The 19,136-nt window shown below is 45.9% G+C and overlaps 1 protein-coding gene across 4 annotated transcripts in view; it reads right to left on the bottom strand.

Moving 5' to 3' along the window:
* The window catches only part of LOC120909442 (NACHT, LRR and PYD domains-containing protein 3-like), a 57,627-nt gene that overhangs the window by 13,042 nt on the left and 25,449 nt on the right, over nucleotides 1–19,136 (bottom strand). For 3 of the 4 annotated variants that reach the window (XM_040321215.1, XM_040321214.1, XM_040321213.1), the window contains exons 7-10: nucleotides 17,844–18,008; nucleotides 7,848–8,018; nucleotides 1,937–2,107; nucleotides 132–305 (exon numbers count right to left, since the gene is read on the bottom strand). In XM_040321215.1, the coding sequence (XP_040177149.1) occupies nucleotides 132–305; nucleotides 1,937–2,107; nucleotides 7,848–8,018; nucleotides 17,844–18,008 (681 nt within the window). The remainder of the gene's footprint in view (nucleotides 1–131; nucleotides 306–1,936; nucleotides 2,108–7,847; nucleotides 8,019–17,843; nucleotides 18,009–19,136) is intronic. The other variant, XM_040321216.1, reaches the window with a different exon arrangement.

The raw sequence follows: 19,136 nt of genomic DNA, 5'->3' as shown, positions 1-19,136 counted from the left end.
TAAACTCAAAACTGATAATAGCTTATAATCTTCTTGGCACTCTATAACTAGAATATAATTTATGTTATTTCTCATGGAATGAATGTTACTCCTTATATAATGGTTATTATTACTCATATCATTGATGGTACCTGAATATTTCCACAGTACAGCCCAGACGTCGGAGACACTCAAAGCTTGGATAGGATTCTGAGATCTCCTCATTAATTTGAAATTTTGTCTCCAGTATGTTCAGAGTTTGGTTTGTAGAGATAGCTGAGCAGAGGTCATCACAGCATAGTATTGTCGTCTGACAAAAACCAAATCTTGTTGGAGAAACAGGAAATTAAAATTGAGATTTTTCGAAAGCAAGGTAATGAACTGGATACAAAACAAACACACAAAGAAAATACAAAGCACCAACTGGCCTCCAGAAATATATCTCAACATCAATGTAATTACATTTTTTAAATAAAGCAGCTGCCTCCTGCTGAGGACATGGGGCTAACAAAATGTTCCCATGGGTCACCCCCTACATCCAACCCCTTGATTTTTGTGTATGGTCTTCAATGGTTAACAGCTTTAAATAAATTAGTACAATAAAAAGGTACATTATTATTATACAGGATTTATATAGTGCTAACAGTTAACAACATGAGGGCAGACAGTACAGTTACAATACAATTCAATGCAGGAGGAATCAAATTTTCTAACTTTCGAATTTTCAAATTTTTGGATTTTTGAATTTCAGATTTTCGTTCTTTTGAAATTTTAGAATTTCTGAATCTTCCGAAAAATTTGTTAAACACGTTTTCGTTAATTAGAATATTTCCGAATTAACAAATTTGTCTAATTTAGCTGAAAAACATTTTCGGAACAAAACAAATTGCACATGTCTAATGCAAAGTATCATATAGTTTAGCTTATAGTTGAATCACTTCAGCCCCGGAAGAATTGGCTGCTGAATGACCAGGCCATTTTTTGTGATTCAGAACTGCGTCGCTTTAACTAACAATTGCGCGGTCATGCGATGTGGCTCCCAAACAAAATTTACGTCCTTTTTTCCCCACAAATAGAGCTTTCTTTTGGTGATATTTGATCACCTCTGCAGTTTTTATTTTTTGCGCTATAAACCAAAAAATAGTTTAAATTTTGAAAAAAAAATAACAATATTTTATACTTTTTGCTATAATAATTATCCCCAAAAAAAGATATAAAAAAACATAATTTTTTTCTCAGTTTAGGCTGATATGTATTCTTCTACATATTTTGGTAAAAAAATCACAATAAGCGTATATTGATTGATTTGCGCAAAAGTAATAGCGTCTACAAAATAGGGGATAGTTTTATGGGATTTTTTTTTTATCGTGACTGCGACATTATGGTGGACACATCGGACCATTTTGACGCTATTTTTTTATTTATACAGCAATCAGTGCTATAAAAATGCACTGATTACTGTGTAAATGACACTGGCAGTGAAGGAGTTAACCAGTAGGGGGCGCTGAAGGGGTTAAGTGTGTCCTAGGGAGTGATTCTAACTGTGTGGGGGCTGGGCTACGAGTGACATAACACTGATCACTGCTCCCAATCACAGGGAGCAGTGATCAGTGTCCTGTCACTAGGCAGAACAGGGAGATGCTTTGTTTCTAAAGCCATCCCCCGTTCTGCCATTCTGTGACATGATCGCTGGACACCGGCGGACATCGAGTCTGCGGGTACCGTGGGCACGGTCACGGAGCCTGTAGCGAGTGCGCGCGAGCCCGCTAGGGCGGCAGATTCAATGCAACGTACCTGTACGTTGCTTTGCCTGCCCGTGCTTCTCTGCCGACGTATATATACGTGAGGCAGTCGGCAAGCGGTTTATTCTCAGTTCCCCTTCAGTAGGTGACAACCTGGATCTCTAAATCCCTCAAACAGAATTTTTTTTTTTATAGAATTATAGTACAATTCTCACCTCAGTTCCTTCAAGGTACAGTCTGGATGTTTGAGTCCTTCAAAGATATGTTTTATTCCAGAGTCCCCTAGATCATTCCTTGATAAATCCAGTTTGGTGAGAGATCGGTTTGCAATAAGGACAGATTGGAGGTAAATACAGCTCAAGCGAGTCAAATTACACAGATCAACGCTGCAGAAAAAACACATATTCATGTATGGTATCATTCAGTTGTCTGAAACTGTCAAAGTGGTATTTTACTATAATGTCCTACAAAGTATATTAAAGCCTATAGTGTAATTCTCACTTAAACTCCTGTAGGGTACAGCCTGGATTTCAGAGTCCCTCACACAGAAGTTTAATTTTGGAATTCTTAAACGAGACGGAAAACTGAATGATTTTTAAAAATGGGGATAGTGAACATATTACGGGATAGTACGCACTTCTAACTCCTCTTTAAGTCCCCCTCCCATGTAGGCAGAGTATTGAGATATATCCAAAAGGTTTCCCTGTAGCAAAGTTTATGCAATCTATCCACTGCAGAGTCACAAGGGAATACAGTATGCTGTATGACGCAAACTTGAAGGTCCTCCATAGAGCAGCTATGTTTCAACTTAAAGTGTAGGGGGAAACTGTGAGCCTTACTGCCCTCCCCAATTAGTCTTCTATGTTCACCAAAACGTGCCTGGACAGTGTATATTGTCCGGCTCATGTAAAGGTGACCACCGGGGCCCGTGAGGCAGTAGATCACGTATTCGGTGGCACAGGACAAAAATGAACTGGTTAAATACATTTTTTAGACCATAGTTGACAAATTTGCACATTTTATATTTTAATTTCCTACATTGGAACATCCCCACTATGTTTTTGAAGATGGCTAGAGAGTCAGATGTTTTATTTTGGAGGGGGTAATTTACTGGGGCAAACCTGTTTTTGATAATTGAGGCTCTCCTATAGATGAACCTGGGTCTACCTGGAAAGCACATGCCCTAGCTTGTGGTCCTTCAACAGGATCCCCCAATGCCAAAGACTGAATTTAGAATGGAACTGGGTTACAAATTTAATGTTGGGGCCAGCTGTGGTCTTTGTATTAGGGGCCCTTGTGTCCGCTGACAGACATTCCTGATAGGAATGTCTGATGAGAGCTGGGTCAAACCCCTTTTCAAGTACCTATCCTTGAGGATTTGGCTTTGGGTGGAGTAGTCTTCATCCTAAGTACAATTCCTACAAATCCGGGGGCTTGAGAAACACCAGGGTGGAGGGGACCCACACATGTGTGAAAGACAGACCAAGGGTGTTGTCATTGCAATGCTACATAAAAGTTTCAATCGTAGAGGGAGAGCCATAACAAAGACATTGTCAATGTACCATCCATAAAAGGTAATATGGGCAGCAAAGGGTTTTTCCTCCAGATACGGTGCCTGGGACAGACCTGCAAAATGCGGGACTGTCCCGGGCAATCCACATGGTCACCCTGCTTGCGGCTGAGTGCAGTACATCTCTGAGGTTGGGTACAGAGGGTGTAGTGCCCAGAGAAGCACAGGTTGCCAGATGGATCCAGGAGAGAAGAGCTGGTGGGTGCCTGAAGAATACTGGAGAATACAGGAAACACCGCTGGGCTGCAGTCTCTTGGAGTGCTCGGTGACACTTGGCAAGGTGTGCACAAGGAGCAACAGTGGAAGCCGGCAGGGGATCAAACACTGTGGATCCAGGCAGGAGATGCAGGTTGCAGGAACGGAGACAAGCCAAAGGTCTGGTGATGGAAAACAGGCAGGAACAGATAACTGAAGCAAAGTCTGTGAAACAAGCCGGGATCAGGTGCTGGAGAAGGTAACAAGTCAGTAAAGCAAGCCAGGGGGTCAAACCAGGAGAGCGGATCAGACAGGTCAGGAACAAGCCGGGTCACAACAGGAAATCCAAACAGCAGTAGTACAGAGACTCAGGAAGGCTGATGACAATCCAGCAATTTGGATCAGACAGTGGCAGACTTTTATAGGCCAGCAGGAGGATCTACCTGTCACATGATGAGCCTATGGCTCCCATTTCTTCTACTGGCAAGATTGCCAGTACTTCTTCTATGGCCATTTCCCTGACAATAGGCCAGCAGGAAGATCCACCTGTCACATGATGTGCCTCTGGCGCCCATTTCTTCTACTGGCAAGATTGCCAGTACTTCTTCTACAGCCATTTCCCTGACATTTAGGAAGGAGGTAAAAGTAAGCCTTAAAGATAAACAGAAATTCCCCTTTATCAATAACTTTATCAGCCATGGGCAAATCTAATATAGATTTTAATTCTGCTTAGTACCCTGGTAGAGGATCTTGAGGAAGTTTAAGGAAGCTAGCATCAACCGAAATTAGCCAAACTGCTTCAGCGAGGTAGTCGGATTTGTTCTGTAGGACTATGCCACCTCCCTTATCAGCCTGTCTGACAATTAATTATTCTCAGCTAGAGATTTTAAGGATCTTCTCTGTGAGTTGGTGAGATTAAGGGGTCTAGGGTCAGAAGAATGAGCTGTGGAACAAAATTCAAGAATATCTGTAAAAGTGACTTGGTAGACCATATCAATAAATTACACTTTAGCATGAACTGGATTGAAAGTGGATGGGGAGGAAATCAGTATGTACTATGGGGATGTCCATAGAATCAAAAGGGAGAGTAAGGTCAGTTGAGGATGTATCAGACCATAACTCCCCTAATATATGTAAGGCCGTATTTTCGTCATCGCTTTAGAGGGCTGACATCAGCTCAGGAACAGGTGTGGGGTTATATGTTTTGAGGGCTGAAAGTTCTTTTATGAAATAACAGTGGTTTATGAAAATTTAAGACGTGGGAAAGAATTTGGTAAACTGGTGGGCGCAAAATTAAGACCATTTTTCAAGAGTAATGTTTCTTGAGTAAAGGTATGAGAAACTAAATGAAAAATCTTCAATGTGTCAGGGACAGGACTGTGGTCTATTTGAGCCTTTTTGGGCTTTGCCCCTCTTCTCTCTCTTCTCTGTGTAGCACCCTCTAGTGTATTAAAGGGTTTTGTTAGTGTAGGCAAAATTTAGTTAGTTTAGGGCTAAGCTTGAGCTGTGAATATAGGTCAGGGTTCAGTGACTCAGGGCTGGATGACTCATCCTGACAGCTCTTTTGGTGCTTCCCCCTGGTCTAGAAGGTTGTAGAATCTTCTAAAGCTGGTGGGTGGAGATTAAGAGGAGCTGCCTGGAATATGTATGAGGCCTCGGACAATCTCCAGTAGTGGGCTGGCATGGGGCAGAGTTTACCTCATAAATAGACTCAAGGGCGCCCCTAGTTGGGGGGGAGGCTCAGATGCTGGAAGGATTATGCCACAACACATGGAGGAAGCCCTTCCTGGAGGCACAAGAGCAAGTGAGAACAGCATGAGTAAGTCAGCACTACTGGGGACTTACAAGGGGGGAGACTGCCACATGTAGCCAGTGTCCTTTACACTCCTTCTGCACATACTTGCTTGCTGGCTCTGGCTGAATCACTGTTTGTAGATCTGACAGGTTCTCAGTCAGATTTTTAGCAATGCCCCATTACAAGCAGGAACCCAAGGCCCCTTGTTGTGTAGCAAAAAAAATACAGTTAAGAAAAAGTATGTAGCGACAAAAATAAACAGCGATGAGATGTGAATACTGTGTTATAAATGGACAGCACATTGAAATAAAGTCCAAAAAAGTGTTAACTTGAAAAATGCTAAAGTGAAAAAAAATATACAGTATATATAAGAATACAATCTTGTGGATGGAAAGCAACAATAAAAAAACAATATAGTGCAAAATATAGGTTTAAATGCACAGTCCCATGATAGGATCAACAATATAAACTTATTGATGTCAACACAAGTTCAGTGCAAAGATGTGCACAAATAATTGGTGGTGATGTGAAAAGTACAGAGGTGATCCAGTACAGTGCTCCAGATTCATCCACCGCAATCCTGTGAAATGGACACTCACCAGAAAAGCTGGCTGCCATTGCAGCAGCAAACACACACTCAGTGTAGATCCGCCATCTGTTGTGGGGAAGGCTTTTCAGCAACTCGCACCATTCAGATGTAGCTGTAGTAAATAAAGGTCACCGGGAGCCAACGCTGTATCCTGACCTAGGCCGACAAGGCCCAGGACTGGAGCAGCACTTTGCAGGGGGGCGGCACAGAAAGAGTCCCCGCTGGCTTGCGCTACACTATTAGTGTAGCGACAGTCTTATGGGGCGGACTGGGCTAAGAGGCAAATTAGTCTAGCGCTCCATAAATAGGCAGCACTGCTTCCGGTATGCGGGCGGCCGGCATTCCTCAATTTTGGGGGCGCTGCTTCTAATGTTGACTGTCCTATCATCCTGGACCACAAACCTTCCTCACTATGCTATATGTTTTCTGCTGCACCATTGACATAGTTATATCTTCTTAGTCTTCTCCATAAAATTATCAGAAATTTGTGCTTAAAGTAGAACTATAGGCAACACTTTTTTTTAAAATTTTGGATAGAGTAAGGGAGGGTTATAGCCCCTGTCAGTTTATTTTTTAATATCCCTGTTCCATTGTAGAGATTTTCCTTCACTTTCTGCCCCATAGCCCGACAGGAAGTAAGAGGAAATCAAGGTAATCCATTGCCCCCCCCCCTCAGAACTAGTGTCCCCACTCAAAAAATTCAGAGTGGGTCCAAAACAGCAAGGGGTGTGGCCTTGACAAGAAGGGGTGGGTCATATTTAAATTAGGGGGTGCACAGGTTTAGTCAGGCCTAGTCAGGCTTAAGATTATTTATAAGTTTGGTATATTACTTATCTGTGACAGCTGCCACCCCACCACAGCGCAGAGATACATCTTTTTTTATTTCTGTCCAAAAAAATAGTGACCAGCTTGTACTCTTCTTCCTGTGGTTGCTGATCCCAGCACCACCTCTTCCGGCACTGCCAACCCACCTGGCTGCAGCTGCCCCTTTAACTAGCCCTCCAGGCTAATTCCTCCACTACATTCCTCCAGACTAGCTATCACAAGCCCACCCAGCTGACGCTCAGAAGATCTCCCAGTGAAGGGATGAAGGGTTGTAAAGGTAAAAGTTGTTTCACCTTAATGACGGTCTGCCTGATCCACCGAGAAATGGTGGTCCGCGATGACCGCCAGGCCCTTCTGCGGACCAGATACCGTCGGGGGCTGGGCCGAGTGATACAGTCGGCAGCTATGGCCGCCGCCGTATCACTGGAGCGCGCCCGCAATAATAACTCAACACCATGCTCTCATGAAGGTGTTGAGTCCTTGTGGGGGGGAGCCGAGACAGCCGCCGAAGGACCCCAGAAGACCAGGAGCGGGGCCACTCTGTGCACAGTGGTGTTAAGTATAAAATGTTTGTTATTTAAGAAAAAAAAAATTCCTCTTTAGTGATCCTTTAAGCAAACCGCTGTCTTCAGGGATAACTGGCTACATGTGGGAGTATCCCCCCTTGTAAGTCCCCAGTAGTGCTTACATAATACAATTTACTCATTTATATAGCTACCGATAGGCTACTGAGTGCTCGCAGCAGCTGGACCCCCGACTACCCAGTCTACAAACAGTGATAGCGTGGGAGTAACCACTACACACTGACCATATTGTAGGGTACAGCCCAGAAAATACAAAGCACCAACTGGCCCCCAGAACTATACCTCAACATAATTTTCGCATTTAGGATTTTCGTTCTTTCGAATTTTCGAATTTCCGAATTTTCAGAAAAATTAGTTAAACGGGTATTCGTTCATTTGAATATTTCTGAATTAACAAATATGTCGAATCTCATCGGAACAAAACTAATTGCACATGTCTACTGCAAAGTATTATATAGTTTAGCTTATACTTTAATTCTCAGTTCCCCTCCAGCAGGTGACTAGCTGGATCTCTAAATCCCTCAAACAGAAAGTTTTTCTTTATATAGAATTATAGTACAATTCTCACCTCAGTTCCTTCAGGGTACAGTCTGGATGTTTGAGTCCATTACAGATACGTTTTATTCCAGAGTCCTCTAGATTGTTCCTTGTTAAATCCAGTTTGGTGAGAGATCGATTTGCAATAAGGACAGATCGGAGGCCATTACAGCTCAAGCGAGTCAAATTACAAAAATCAGCGCTGCAGAAAAAGCACATATTCATGTATGGTGTCATTCAGTTGTCTGAAACTGTCAAAGGGGTATTTTACTATAATGTCCTGCTAAGTATTGTAAAGCCTATAGTGTAATTCTCACTTCAACTCCTGTAGGGTGCAGCCTGGATTTCAGAGTCCCTCACAGTTCCTAAACAAACGAAAAACTGAATAATTTTTAAAAATGGGGATAGTAAACATATTACGTGTAGCGCCTGTGTACTTACAGTCCAGGTGCTATGTTAGAAGGGGGATGAGAGAGTTTATCTGCTCTCATCCAGTTGATTTATGTAAATTAGGTTTCTGCCGGGCTGGGCCATCCTGTGGTCTCATTCTGTGTTCCAGAGATACCTTTCCATCTCTGGGTGACAGGTGGCGCCAGAGGAGTTCAGGCGGAGGTGCCTTTCCTCAGCAGCCAATCAGAGGAGTGTTTCCCTCGCGGGGCATGCTGGGGGGTATTTCTGGTGCAGACGCCATTTTGTGGGGTTCTTCTTCTGTTCCCGGTTCCGGGTGCGGCACCCACCTTTAGGGTGTGCGCACATCACGGGCCCCGGCGATATGGCCTACCAGGCCAGGGCGCACGTGCTACGCAGAGTTCCCAGTTCTGGGCCCTCATGGCCCGGGGAAACTGAAGCTGCAAGGGGGCCCCAGTGACTTACTGGGTCCCCACATTCTCTGAGGAAGATCCCAAGCGAGTTGTGCTGTTTGGTGGGGAGTCGGTCTGAGGTGAGCCCGGAGGCAGGTGATCCAACAGGGCTTAGACAATCCATTGGGGATCTGAGTTGCCGGACACTGGGAAGTTGTATGTTTGTGTAGCACTACCCCCTCAGGAGCCGCTGGTTGTTTTGGGATCGGCGTATTAAGTTACCTTACCACCCTGTCTAGGGTGATTGTAGTAAGTAGAATGTCCAATCAGCGAGTGAGATTTTCAGAATGCTTTATTTCTCGGCCCAACACGACCAACATCAACAGAGGTAGATAGGAATGGCTGATGAGGTAAAGGAACTTTACAGTATCAGGCCTGGATAAGAGAAGAGCAATCCTGCTCTCAGTAGTAGTAGATACAGTTCGTCACCACTCTAGCCAGAGTGGGTGAAGTGCCTCTGGACAGACTCCTGCCACGAGCCTGGCAGCCGAAGCGCCGCTTTAAAGTTGCTGGGAGGGACAGGCCTCTGCCACAGACCTGGCTCTAAGGGCCTCTGCCACAGGCCTAGTACTTGAATGAGCTTAATGGATTGAGCGAATCCTCCCAGTAAAGTATATTAGGGTCACCGGGTGACAGCTGAAGTGTACCTGTCAATGTCCCGGCCACCAGATCCCTGATGGTTCGTTCAAGCCCCTCGGATAACCTGCCTCCGGGTTTTCCTTGAGCCGATCCTCCACCGCACAGCACATAGCTTGGGGTCTCTTCAATAAAGCTGGGGACCCAGCAAGTCACTGGGCCCCCCTTCAGCAACATGGATCTCCGCGTAGCATGCGACCATATCGCTGGGGTCCGTTGGATGCGCACACCCTAAAGGTGGGTGCCGCACCTGGAACCCGCGAAGAACCAAGGAAAATGGCGTCTGCCACAGATATACTCTCCCCCAGCATGCCCCGCGAAGGAAAACTCCTCTAATTGGCTGCTGGGGAAAAGCGGCTCTGCCAGAACCCCTCTAGCGCCAACTGTCGCCCAGGGGTGGGAACGGCACCCCTGGAGCGCAGACTGACCTACAGGACAGTTCAGGAATGACAGCAGCCCAAATTTAACAAATTATGAATGGGAGCAAAATAACTCTCCCATTCCCCACTAACTTTAGCGTAGTGCCCATACTGAAAGTAAGGGGCGCTACATTTGCAACTTGTCAGTCGGTGACCCAAAACCAAGAAAAACTACCTGAGGGAGATTCAGGCAACTACACTTATTGAGAAGGACTCACCTTACTAAACTACGTTCCAGAGCAAGGGCCTGTGGCAGAGGTTCCACTCCTATTTCTATTTGAGCCACGTCGGTGGCAGAGACTTGTTCCTTCTCAAGGTTCCGAGTGATACCCTGGCTGCCAGGTCGGTGTGAGAGGCCTGTCCAGGTATACTATTCCCACTCTGGCTGGAGTGGCGACGTGAGTTAAAGTCCCATTGACGGCAGGACTGCTTCCGTTATCTATAGGCCTGAATCTGCAAATTCTCCTTTCACCAACCTTTCTCTATCTACTTCAAGTTAACTGTTTGCCGTGTTTGGCAGAAGAAGGCAGTGTTTGGCAGGAAAAGCACAGAAAACTTCACCCTGCTGTTTGGACATTCTGTTATTGCTTTCATCATCTCATCATCATCATACCCCTAGACGCATCACAGAGGTAACACGCCATTCCACATCTATCCAGCGGCTCTTGCGGGGGTAGCGTTACATACGGTATAGTAAAAAAAGAGGAAAGGTCTGGTGTCCCCAGTAACACACTTCCATCCCTATTACATATAGTCAAAACAAAAGGATTCGCCCAGGACTTTAAATATTACGGTATAAGCGCCCAGAGGCGATTTAGTTCGCATGTGCCGCGCTATATAAGTCTTTCATTCATTCATTATAGTATGCACTTCTAACTCCTCTTTAAGCCCCCTCCCATGTAGACAGAGTATTGAGATATATCCAAAAGGTTTCCCTGCAGCAAAGTTTATGGAATCTATCCACTACAGAGTCACAAGGGAATACAGTATGCTGTATTATTCAAACTTGAAGGTCCTCCATAGAGCAGCTATGTTTGAACTTAAAGTGTTGGGGGATGCTGTGATCCTTACTGGCCTCCCAATTAGTCTCCTATGTTCACCAAAACGTGCCTGGACAGTGCATATTGTCCGGCTCACATAAAGGTGATCACAGGGGCCTGTGAGGCAGCAGATCACATATTCGGTGGCACAGGACAAAAAGGAACTGGTTAAAAACATTTTTTAGACCATAATTGACAAATTTACACATTTTACATTTAAATTTCCTACATTGGAACATCCCCACTATGTTAGAGAAGATGGCTAGAGAGTCCGATGTCGTATTTTTGGAGAGGGTAATTTACTGGGGCAAACCTGTTTTTGATATTTGGGGCTCTCCTATAGATGAATCTGGGTCTACCTGGGAAGCACATGCCTTAGTTTGGGGTCCTTCAACAGGATCCCCCAATGCCAAAGATTGAATTTAGAATGGAACTGGGTTACAAATTTAATGTCGGGGCCAGCTGTGGTCTTTGTATTAGGGGCCCTTGTATCCGCAGACAGACATTCCTGGTAGGAATGTCCAATGAGAGCTGGGTCAAACCCCTTATCCAAGAACCTATCCTTGAAGATTTGGCTTTGGGTGGAGTAGTCTTCATCTAAAGTACAATTCCTGCAAATCCGGCTAAACTGTCCCTTAGGAATATTTTAAACTCTTTTTGGGTGATGACGGCTTTTTTTCCGAAGTGGGCTTGAGAAACACCAGGGTGTAGCGGGTTCATCCTGTCAGAGTCTAATGACAGGCCATCCTCGCTGGAACTTTATTCACGCTTGTAAATATGTAAGTTACCTTTAAGGAGTTATGCATTGTGGGATTGCAAGTAGCTGGAGATATGGACTCCATTGACTCTTAGGAGTGTATCGCTACCCCTGCAGGAGCTGCTGATTTGTTGTTGGGATCGGCATATTAAGTTACCTTGATATAAAGGTTTTCCAATGCTTTATTTACAGGCCAAACATGGCCAACATCAACATCAAATGGGAAGAAAAGGTTGATGAAAAAAAGGGAGAACCTCGCAGTATCAGGCCTGGATATTAATTGAGCAGTCCTGCTCTTAATAGCACCAAATTATTATTTGTCGCCACTCTAGCCAGAGTGGGTGAAGTGCCCCCGGACAGGCCCCTCTCACGAGCCTGGCAGCCGAAGTGTCACTTTAGATTGCTGGGAGGAACAGATCTCTCTCACAGACCTGGCTCTAGGGCCTCTGCCACAGGCCTATTGCTTTAAGTGAGCTGAATGGGTGAATGGAGCGAATCCTCCCAGTAGACTTTAGCATAGGTCACCGGATGACAGTGAAGCGTACCTGTCAGCTTTCCGGTCACCAGATCCCTGATTGGTTTGTTCAAGCCCTGTGTGACAACCTGCCTCCGGGTTCCCCTCAAGCCGACCCCCCAATCGAACGGCACCCAGCCTGGGATCCTCTCAATAGAACTGGGGACCCAGAAAGTCACTGGAGTCCTTTTTCACCTCCGGATGAGGCTCTGTGTGGCCTGCAACTTTGGGCCGGTTGGCCGTGCTGGCGGGGTCCATGGATGCGCGCACCCTGAAGGTGGATGCCGCACCTGGAACCGGGACCCCGCAAAGATTTCTTAGCACATGACACCTGTCACAAATATACTCTCCCCCAGCATGCCCCGCAAGGGAAAACTCCTCTAATTGGCTGCTGGGGAAAACTCACTCTGCCAGAACCCCACTGGCGCCAACTGCTGGCCAGGGATGGTAACGCATCCCTGGAGCACAGACTGACCCAGTGGACATTTCTGGAATGACAGAAGTCCAAATTTAGCAAATTGTGAATGGGAGCAAAATAACTCTCCCATTCCCACTAACTTTAGCGTAGTGCCCATACTGAAAGTAAGGGGGCGCTACAGGAGAAACAGACTACACATCCCACGACGCCCTGCAGCATCGGAGCATGTGACACCTCCGCACAGACTTATGGGAGAGGTCACTTAAGGAAAGGGCAATTTCTTTCACTAGTTGCCATTTGTGGATTACAAATTTAATGTGCACCGACCAGCCGCAACGTGGACATTAACTGTTCTGCAGAACTGCTCGCTAGAGGGAGCTTGCGAGCATAGACTTCCTGCCTTAGTTTAAGTTAATAGTACTATTTGTTAGTTTAGACCTTTAGTTACTGATATTAATTGCTGATTCCTGCAAGGGCCCTTGCGGAATCATAGTGAGATATTGTCTAACAGTTGTTTGTTTGTGATCTAAACTTATGCTTGTTCTTCAAGTTTACATACAGTAAACTTATCTTTTCCTGATTTAAATATATTCACTGTGTGGAGTGTATTTTATCATCTGGAGGGACCTTCCATGAAAGCAGGTAATACTATTGTTATATTGTCACTGTATATTGTGTGCCTGCTATTGTGACCCCAGCCCAGCAGAGGTCACAATACTTTACCCGCCAGACTTCTGATGTGTCAAGGGAGGGTTCGAGCTAGTTAAATAGGGGTGAGCCAAACCAAAAGAGAGTAGATCCCAAAACAAACCAGCGGCTCCTGCAGGGGTGGCGCTACACACACACATGTGTGAAAGACAGACCAAGGATGTTGTCATTGCAATGCTGCATAAAAGGTTCAATTATGGAGGGAGAGCCATAACAATGACATTGTCAATGTACCATCCATAAAAGGTAATATGGACAGCAAAGGGTTATTCCTCCAGATACGGTACTCCTCCCACCAACCTATGGTGAGGTTGGCATAGCAAGGTGCAAAGGATGCGCCCATTACTGTGCCCCACTGTGAAAGGTAAAAATTATTAATCTCCAAACAGAAGTACCCTCTGTGATAAACTGGGCCTGGGCAATATGAAACTGGGACTCCCTAATGAGGAAATAGTTCAGAACAGTAAGGCCCACTTTATGAGGGATAAAAGTATAAAATGACTGAACGTCTAAGGGCCCTTTCACACATACGGACAAACGGTCCGTTTATTACAAGTCCGTTTACGGACTTGTAATGTATCCCTATGGGATTGCAGACTTTAGCGGATGATGCACCCGCTAACGTCCGCAACCATCCGCCTCCGCAAAGATCCGCTTTTGCGGACGTAAGAAAACACTATTTTTCTTCCGTCCGGCGGAACGGATCAGATGAATACGGACACACGGTCCGTATTCATCCGATTCCCCATAGGAGAGAGCGGAGGAGAGACAGGGCGGTCTCTGCACTGTGTGCGGGGACCGCCCTGTCCGCCGACAGCTCAGCGGGGATTTACGGAGGAATCCCCGCTGAGCCAAACGGGCTAACGGAGCGGATCAATACGGATCCGCTCCGTGTGAAAGAGCCCTTAAGAAGGCAAGTAGTAGGAGGATTACCATGTGTAATTACTAAGGGTATCCCATACTTCTAAACAGTCTTTCACATATTAAGGATATGACTGCACTATGTGCTGTAAAAAAATCAATATACTGGGAGAGTCTGCTGGTAACACTCTATGGAGGGGATTTTTATGTGCTTTAGAAAGGAGGTAAAAGTAAGCCTTATAGATAAACAGAATGAACAGAAATTCCCCTTTATCAGCCATGGGCAAATCTAATATAGATTTAAATTCTGCTTACTGCTCTGGTAGAGAATCTTAAAGGAAGTTTAAGGTAGATAGCATCAACCAAAAATAGCCGAACCGCTTCATCAAGGTAGTCAGATTTGTTCTGTAGGACTATGCCACCTCCCTTATCAGCCTGTGAAAGAAGCCCGGAGCAATAGAATGCAATGGCATATGCGCAGGGCGGACATGACAGAGTTAACAGGGGAAGTAAACTTGTTAGGAGTTTCAGGGGGGAGTTGCCTAGGGGAGGGGTTGAGAGGCATATAAAAGGTTGGCCCATCCCATCAAAGGCAAGCACGGCGCTGGGGAAAGTTCCCACCCACCCTCCCTAATTTTATGGTTTGAGGGTTTTTTTGTTTTTCCAATGGTGTTTTTTGTTTTGTGTTTTTTCTTTTGCTTTGTTTTCACAGGAGGTCGAGTTCATTGATGTCGTGGCAGTGACGGGTGTTGGTCTTGGCAGGAGAGAGAAGATATGGTAGAAGGAGGAGTCTTGGGGACCCATCGTTGCTATGCTGCCAACTCCTCTCTGATCTCACTCTAGAGGTGAAATCTCTCCAGGACGGCCATGGACGCTTAGAGGGACAAATGCAACTCCAGGCTACCACCACTGATCTTCCTATCAGCAGGACACCTACAGAAGCCACCTCTGCACCCTCTGTAACGATGCTGTCTCCAGAGCCAAGGGTCCCCATTGCGTAGAAGTTTTTCAGGGACCAAAATAGATTTCGGGCATTTTGCAATGCATGCAAGTTGTACTTCTCCCTGCTACCTCTAACGTTCTCCCAGGAAACCACCAAAGTGGGGTTTGTCATCTCGCTTCTGCTGGGGGAACCTCATCCTGGGCACATCATCTGCTTGAAGAACGCCATGTTTCACTGGACTCTTTGCCATCCTTTTTCAAGGCCATGTCACTCCTTTATGATGATCCCCCAATGGACATTCACTGCCGAAGCTGCTCTTCATGCGCTCCAGCAAGGCCTACATAATGGACTTCAGGCGCTGGAGTGCAGATACTCAATGGAACCATGCAGCTTTACGGCACCAGTTCCGCTTAGGCCTGTCTGAAAGATTAAAGGACGAACTGGCATACCAGACTCTTTGGAGAACCTATTGACTTTGACTATCCAGATAGACCGGCGCCTTCGGAAGCGCAGTGCAGAGAAAAAGAACCAACAGACTTGTCCAACCTGGATGTTACCTGGTGTGGCTACGACCACGCGTCCTGCTTCTATTAGACCTGTCTCAGCTAGATCTGTACCAACCTCTCATGAACCAGTGCAAGTCGGTTTAATAAGACCCTCGTTATCTGCTGAAGAATATTCACATCGGCAACAGCTCAATCTCTGCCTGTACTGCGGGGGGCCGGCCACTAGGTACATTCATGCCCAGTAAAACCTCAAAGATGTTTGTCCATCTCACCTATCAGTCAACCAGCACCCTCTGCCAATACTACTCACCTGCCCCTTTATATCTCTTTCCAGCTTCCAGGAAGGATGGCTACTGCCATTATAGACTCTGGAGCATGTAGTTGTTTTATTGATCTGAACTTTGCTAACCAACAGCTCATTCCACTTCAGCACAGGGCACAAGGACTCTCCATCTTCCTGGCAGATGGGTCCCATATTAAATCTGGCCTGGTCACCCAGGAAACTCCACCATTACCTGTATTCACGGCCACGGGTCATAAAGAACTACTGAAACTCGATGCAATTGCATCCCCGCTGTTCCCATCATCCTCGGCCTACCGTGGTTCGAGGCCCACAATCCGCATGTTGATTGGGTCACCAGGGAAATAAAATTCCAGTCCTTTTACTGTCAAGAATATTGCTTGCCTTCACCTCCCAAGGTGTTGGGCCCTCTTCTGTGCCTGGAATCTGATGCAGAATTAGGCTCACAAGTACCCAAGCACAAAATATCCCCCAAATATCCCCCTGAAGGGTCTGGTATAGATTTTAAGGGGAACTCCACCCCAAATAAAAAAAAATGGCTTGGAGTTCCCCCCAAAAATCCATACCAGACCCTTTATCCGAGCACGAAACCTGGCAGGCCGCAGGAAAAGAGGGGGGGACGAGAGAGCGCCCCCCCTCCTGAACTGTACCAGGCCACATGCCCTCAACATGGGAAGGATGCTTTGGGGGTGACCCTGCCCCCCTCTGATGTAGCGCAGGTTTCCTGTTACATCAGAGGGGGACGGGGTCATATGACGGGTGGCCCCATCCTCAGCATATAAGAGACCTGTCAGGCTGCGTCGCCGGTGGAGACAGGATGCGCTGCGCTTGACATCCCTGGGGCCTGGACCTGGATCATCCATCGCTGGAACCCGAAAAAGAGAGCATCTATCGCAGGATACCGACAGCGTTGGACTGGAGACCAAGAGTGGATTACCACCGCTGGAATCTTTTTTTTTTTTTAATAATGTACTTTCCCAACGGTGTCTGTGTGTTTTTTACAATTTGTTTTACACTTTCTTAGTGAAACGGTAGGAGCACAATGTACCCCATTACCAGTTCACAAAGGGGGGGCCGGGATCTGGGGGTTCCATTTATTAAAGGGGTCTTCCAGATTCTGATAAGCCCCCCGCCCGCAGAGGGCAAGGGTTGTGGGGATGAGGTCCCCAAAGCATCCTCCCCATGTTGAGGGCATGTGGCCTGGTACGGTTCAGGAGGGGGGAGCTCTCTCGTCCCCCCTCCTGCGGCCTGCCAGGTTGCGTGCTCTGATAAAGGGTCTGATATGGATTTTAGGGGGGAACTCCACGCCATTTTTTTTTCATTTGGGGTGGAGTTCCCCTTAAAATCCATACCAGCCTGAAGGGTCTGGTATGGATATTTGTGGGGAACCCCACGTCATTTTTTTTTATTTGATGCAGGGTTTCCAATAATATACATACCAGACCTGAAGGACCTGGTAATTGAATTTGGGGGGAGCCCCACACATTTTTTTTATCAATGACTTTTCTCTGTATTGCCAGGAGCCGACAATTCATTATAGCCGTGAGTACTTTAAATGACTTTTTTTCTTTTAGAAATTACAGTTTGTGCAGGGACAGTTCTAAGCACAGGCATACTATACACACCCCCCAGGTAGGAAATTTAAAGTAATATTTCACTTTTATTGTTTCACTTTAAGCATTATTAAAATCACTGCTCCCGAAAAAAACTGCAGTTTTTAAAACTTTTTTTTGCATTGATACATGTCCCCTGGGGCAGGACCCAGGTCCCCAAACACTTTTTATGACAATAACTTGCATATTAACCTTTAAAATTAACACTTTTAATTTCTCCCATAGACCTCTAAAGGGTGTTCCCGCAGCTTCTACCATTTACATATTTATTATTGCATTGCGCCCATCTGCTGCACCAGTTCACACGCTCAATTAATGATTTAACCGGCGCACCAATTAAGGTATGAACCGGCGCAGCGAATTTTTCATGGTAAATCAGCCCCACTGTATTACTTTGTACTGCAAATCTGTATTTAAAAAAAAAAAGTTTAGTATATAGTGTAATTCTTACGTAAGTTCCTGTAGGGTACAGCCTGGATCTCTGAGTACCTCACACAGAAGTTTAATTCCATAGTCCTCCAATTTAAGCGGAGTTAAATCCAGATTGATGATAAATGGGTTTGTGATTTGAGGAGAGCCATCACAGATAGGAGGAGCCAACAAAAGGCGTTTTAATCTGTAGAGGAAAAACATTTACAGGGTAATCTCAGCTCAGCTCTGTCTTAGTACAGTCAATGTCAGAGACACTGACTAACAGGGCTGCTGATAAGGCAGTACAACTGGTCATGCTGGACTGGGCCAGGTCCCATCAGCTAAACAGGGGGGTTCGGGCAGTTTTATAGTTCATTTCTCCCAAATGAGAAAAAAGGCTTCCTAAACTACACCCCCCTTTCTACTTGCTTGGGGGAGTGTATAATTCAATTTTTATGGGTCCCATCAGGCCAATAGTGGGGCCCAGTAGGTGAGTGCAGAGGAGGGACTTTTTTTTTTCTATATCGGGGTGCAGGTACATAATTCTGCGCGGCATGTTGTAGTTCCTACTACTGTGACACAGCCATACAGCACCTGCTGTGCTGTGTGATTACCATAATGCTGATGACAAGCATAGGGAGACACTACTTTACACTTGCATTACTCGTAAAAAAATGCGCCGGGCGGACGCACGTTTCTGAATCGGCGTATCCACCTAATTAGCATATTAATCGCGTAAATATACGGAAGCACCACGTAGTGGCCAGCGTAAATATGCAGCCTAAGATACGACGGTGTAAGACACTTACGCCGGTCGGATCTTAGGGAAATCTATGCGTAACTGATTCTATGAATCAGTCGCATAGATACGACAACACAACTCAGGCCTCGTACAGACGAGAGGATATCCGTTGGAAACGGTCCGCCGGACCGTTTCCAGCGGACATTTCTCCTCCCGATTTTGATCTGATGGGCTGTACACACCATCAGATCAAAATCCCAGCGGAAAACATACGTGGTGACGTTCCGCGCCGTCGCCGCGGCGACGTGCGCGACCCTGGAAGGTAAATACTTCTACGCATGCGTCGAATCACTTCGACGCATGCGAGGGATGGGGATCGGGCGGACTTATCCGGTGAGTCTGTACAGACGACCGGATAAGTCCGAAGGACAGATTCCAGCGGATAGATTTCTTAGCATGCTAAGAAATTTTTATCCGCTGGAAATCCGTCGGCTGGATTTTTATCCGCTGGGAAATGTCCGCTAGGCCCTACACACCACCGGATCTATCTGCTGGAACTGATCCGCGGATAAATCCCAGCGGACAGATCCG

The sequence above is a fragment of the Rana temporaria genome, chromosome 8, assembly GCF_905171775.1.
Source record: "Rana temporaria chromosome 8, aRanTem1.1, whole genome shotgun sequence".
Classification (NCBI taxonomy): Eukaryota; Metazoa; Chordata; class Amphibia; order Anura; family Ranidae; genus Rana; species Rana temporaria.
Note: the sequence above shows the minus strand (reverse complement) of the source record. Positions and strands in the feature narration are given on the sequence as shown.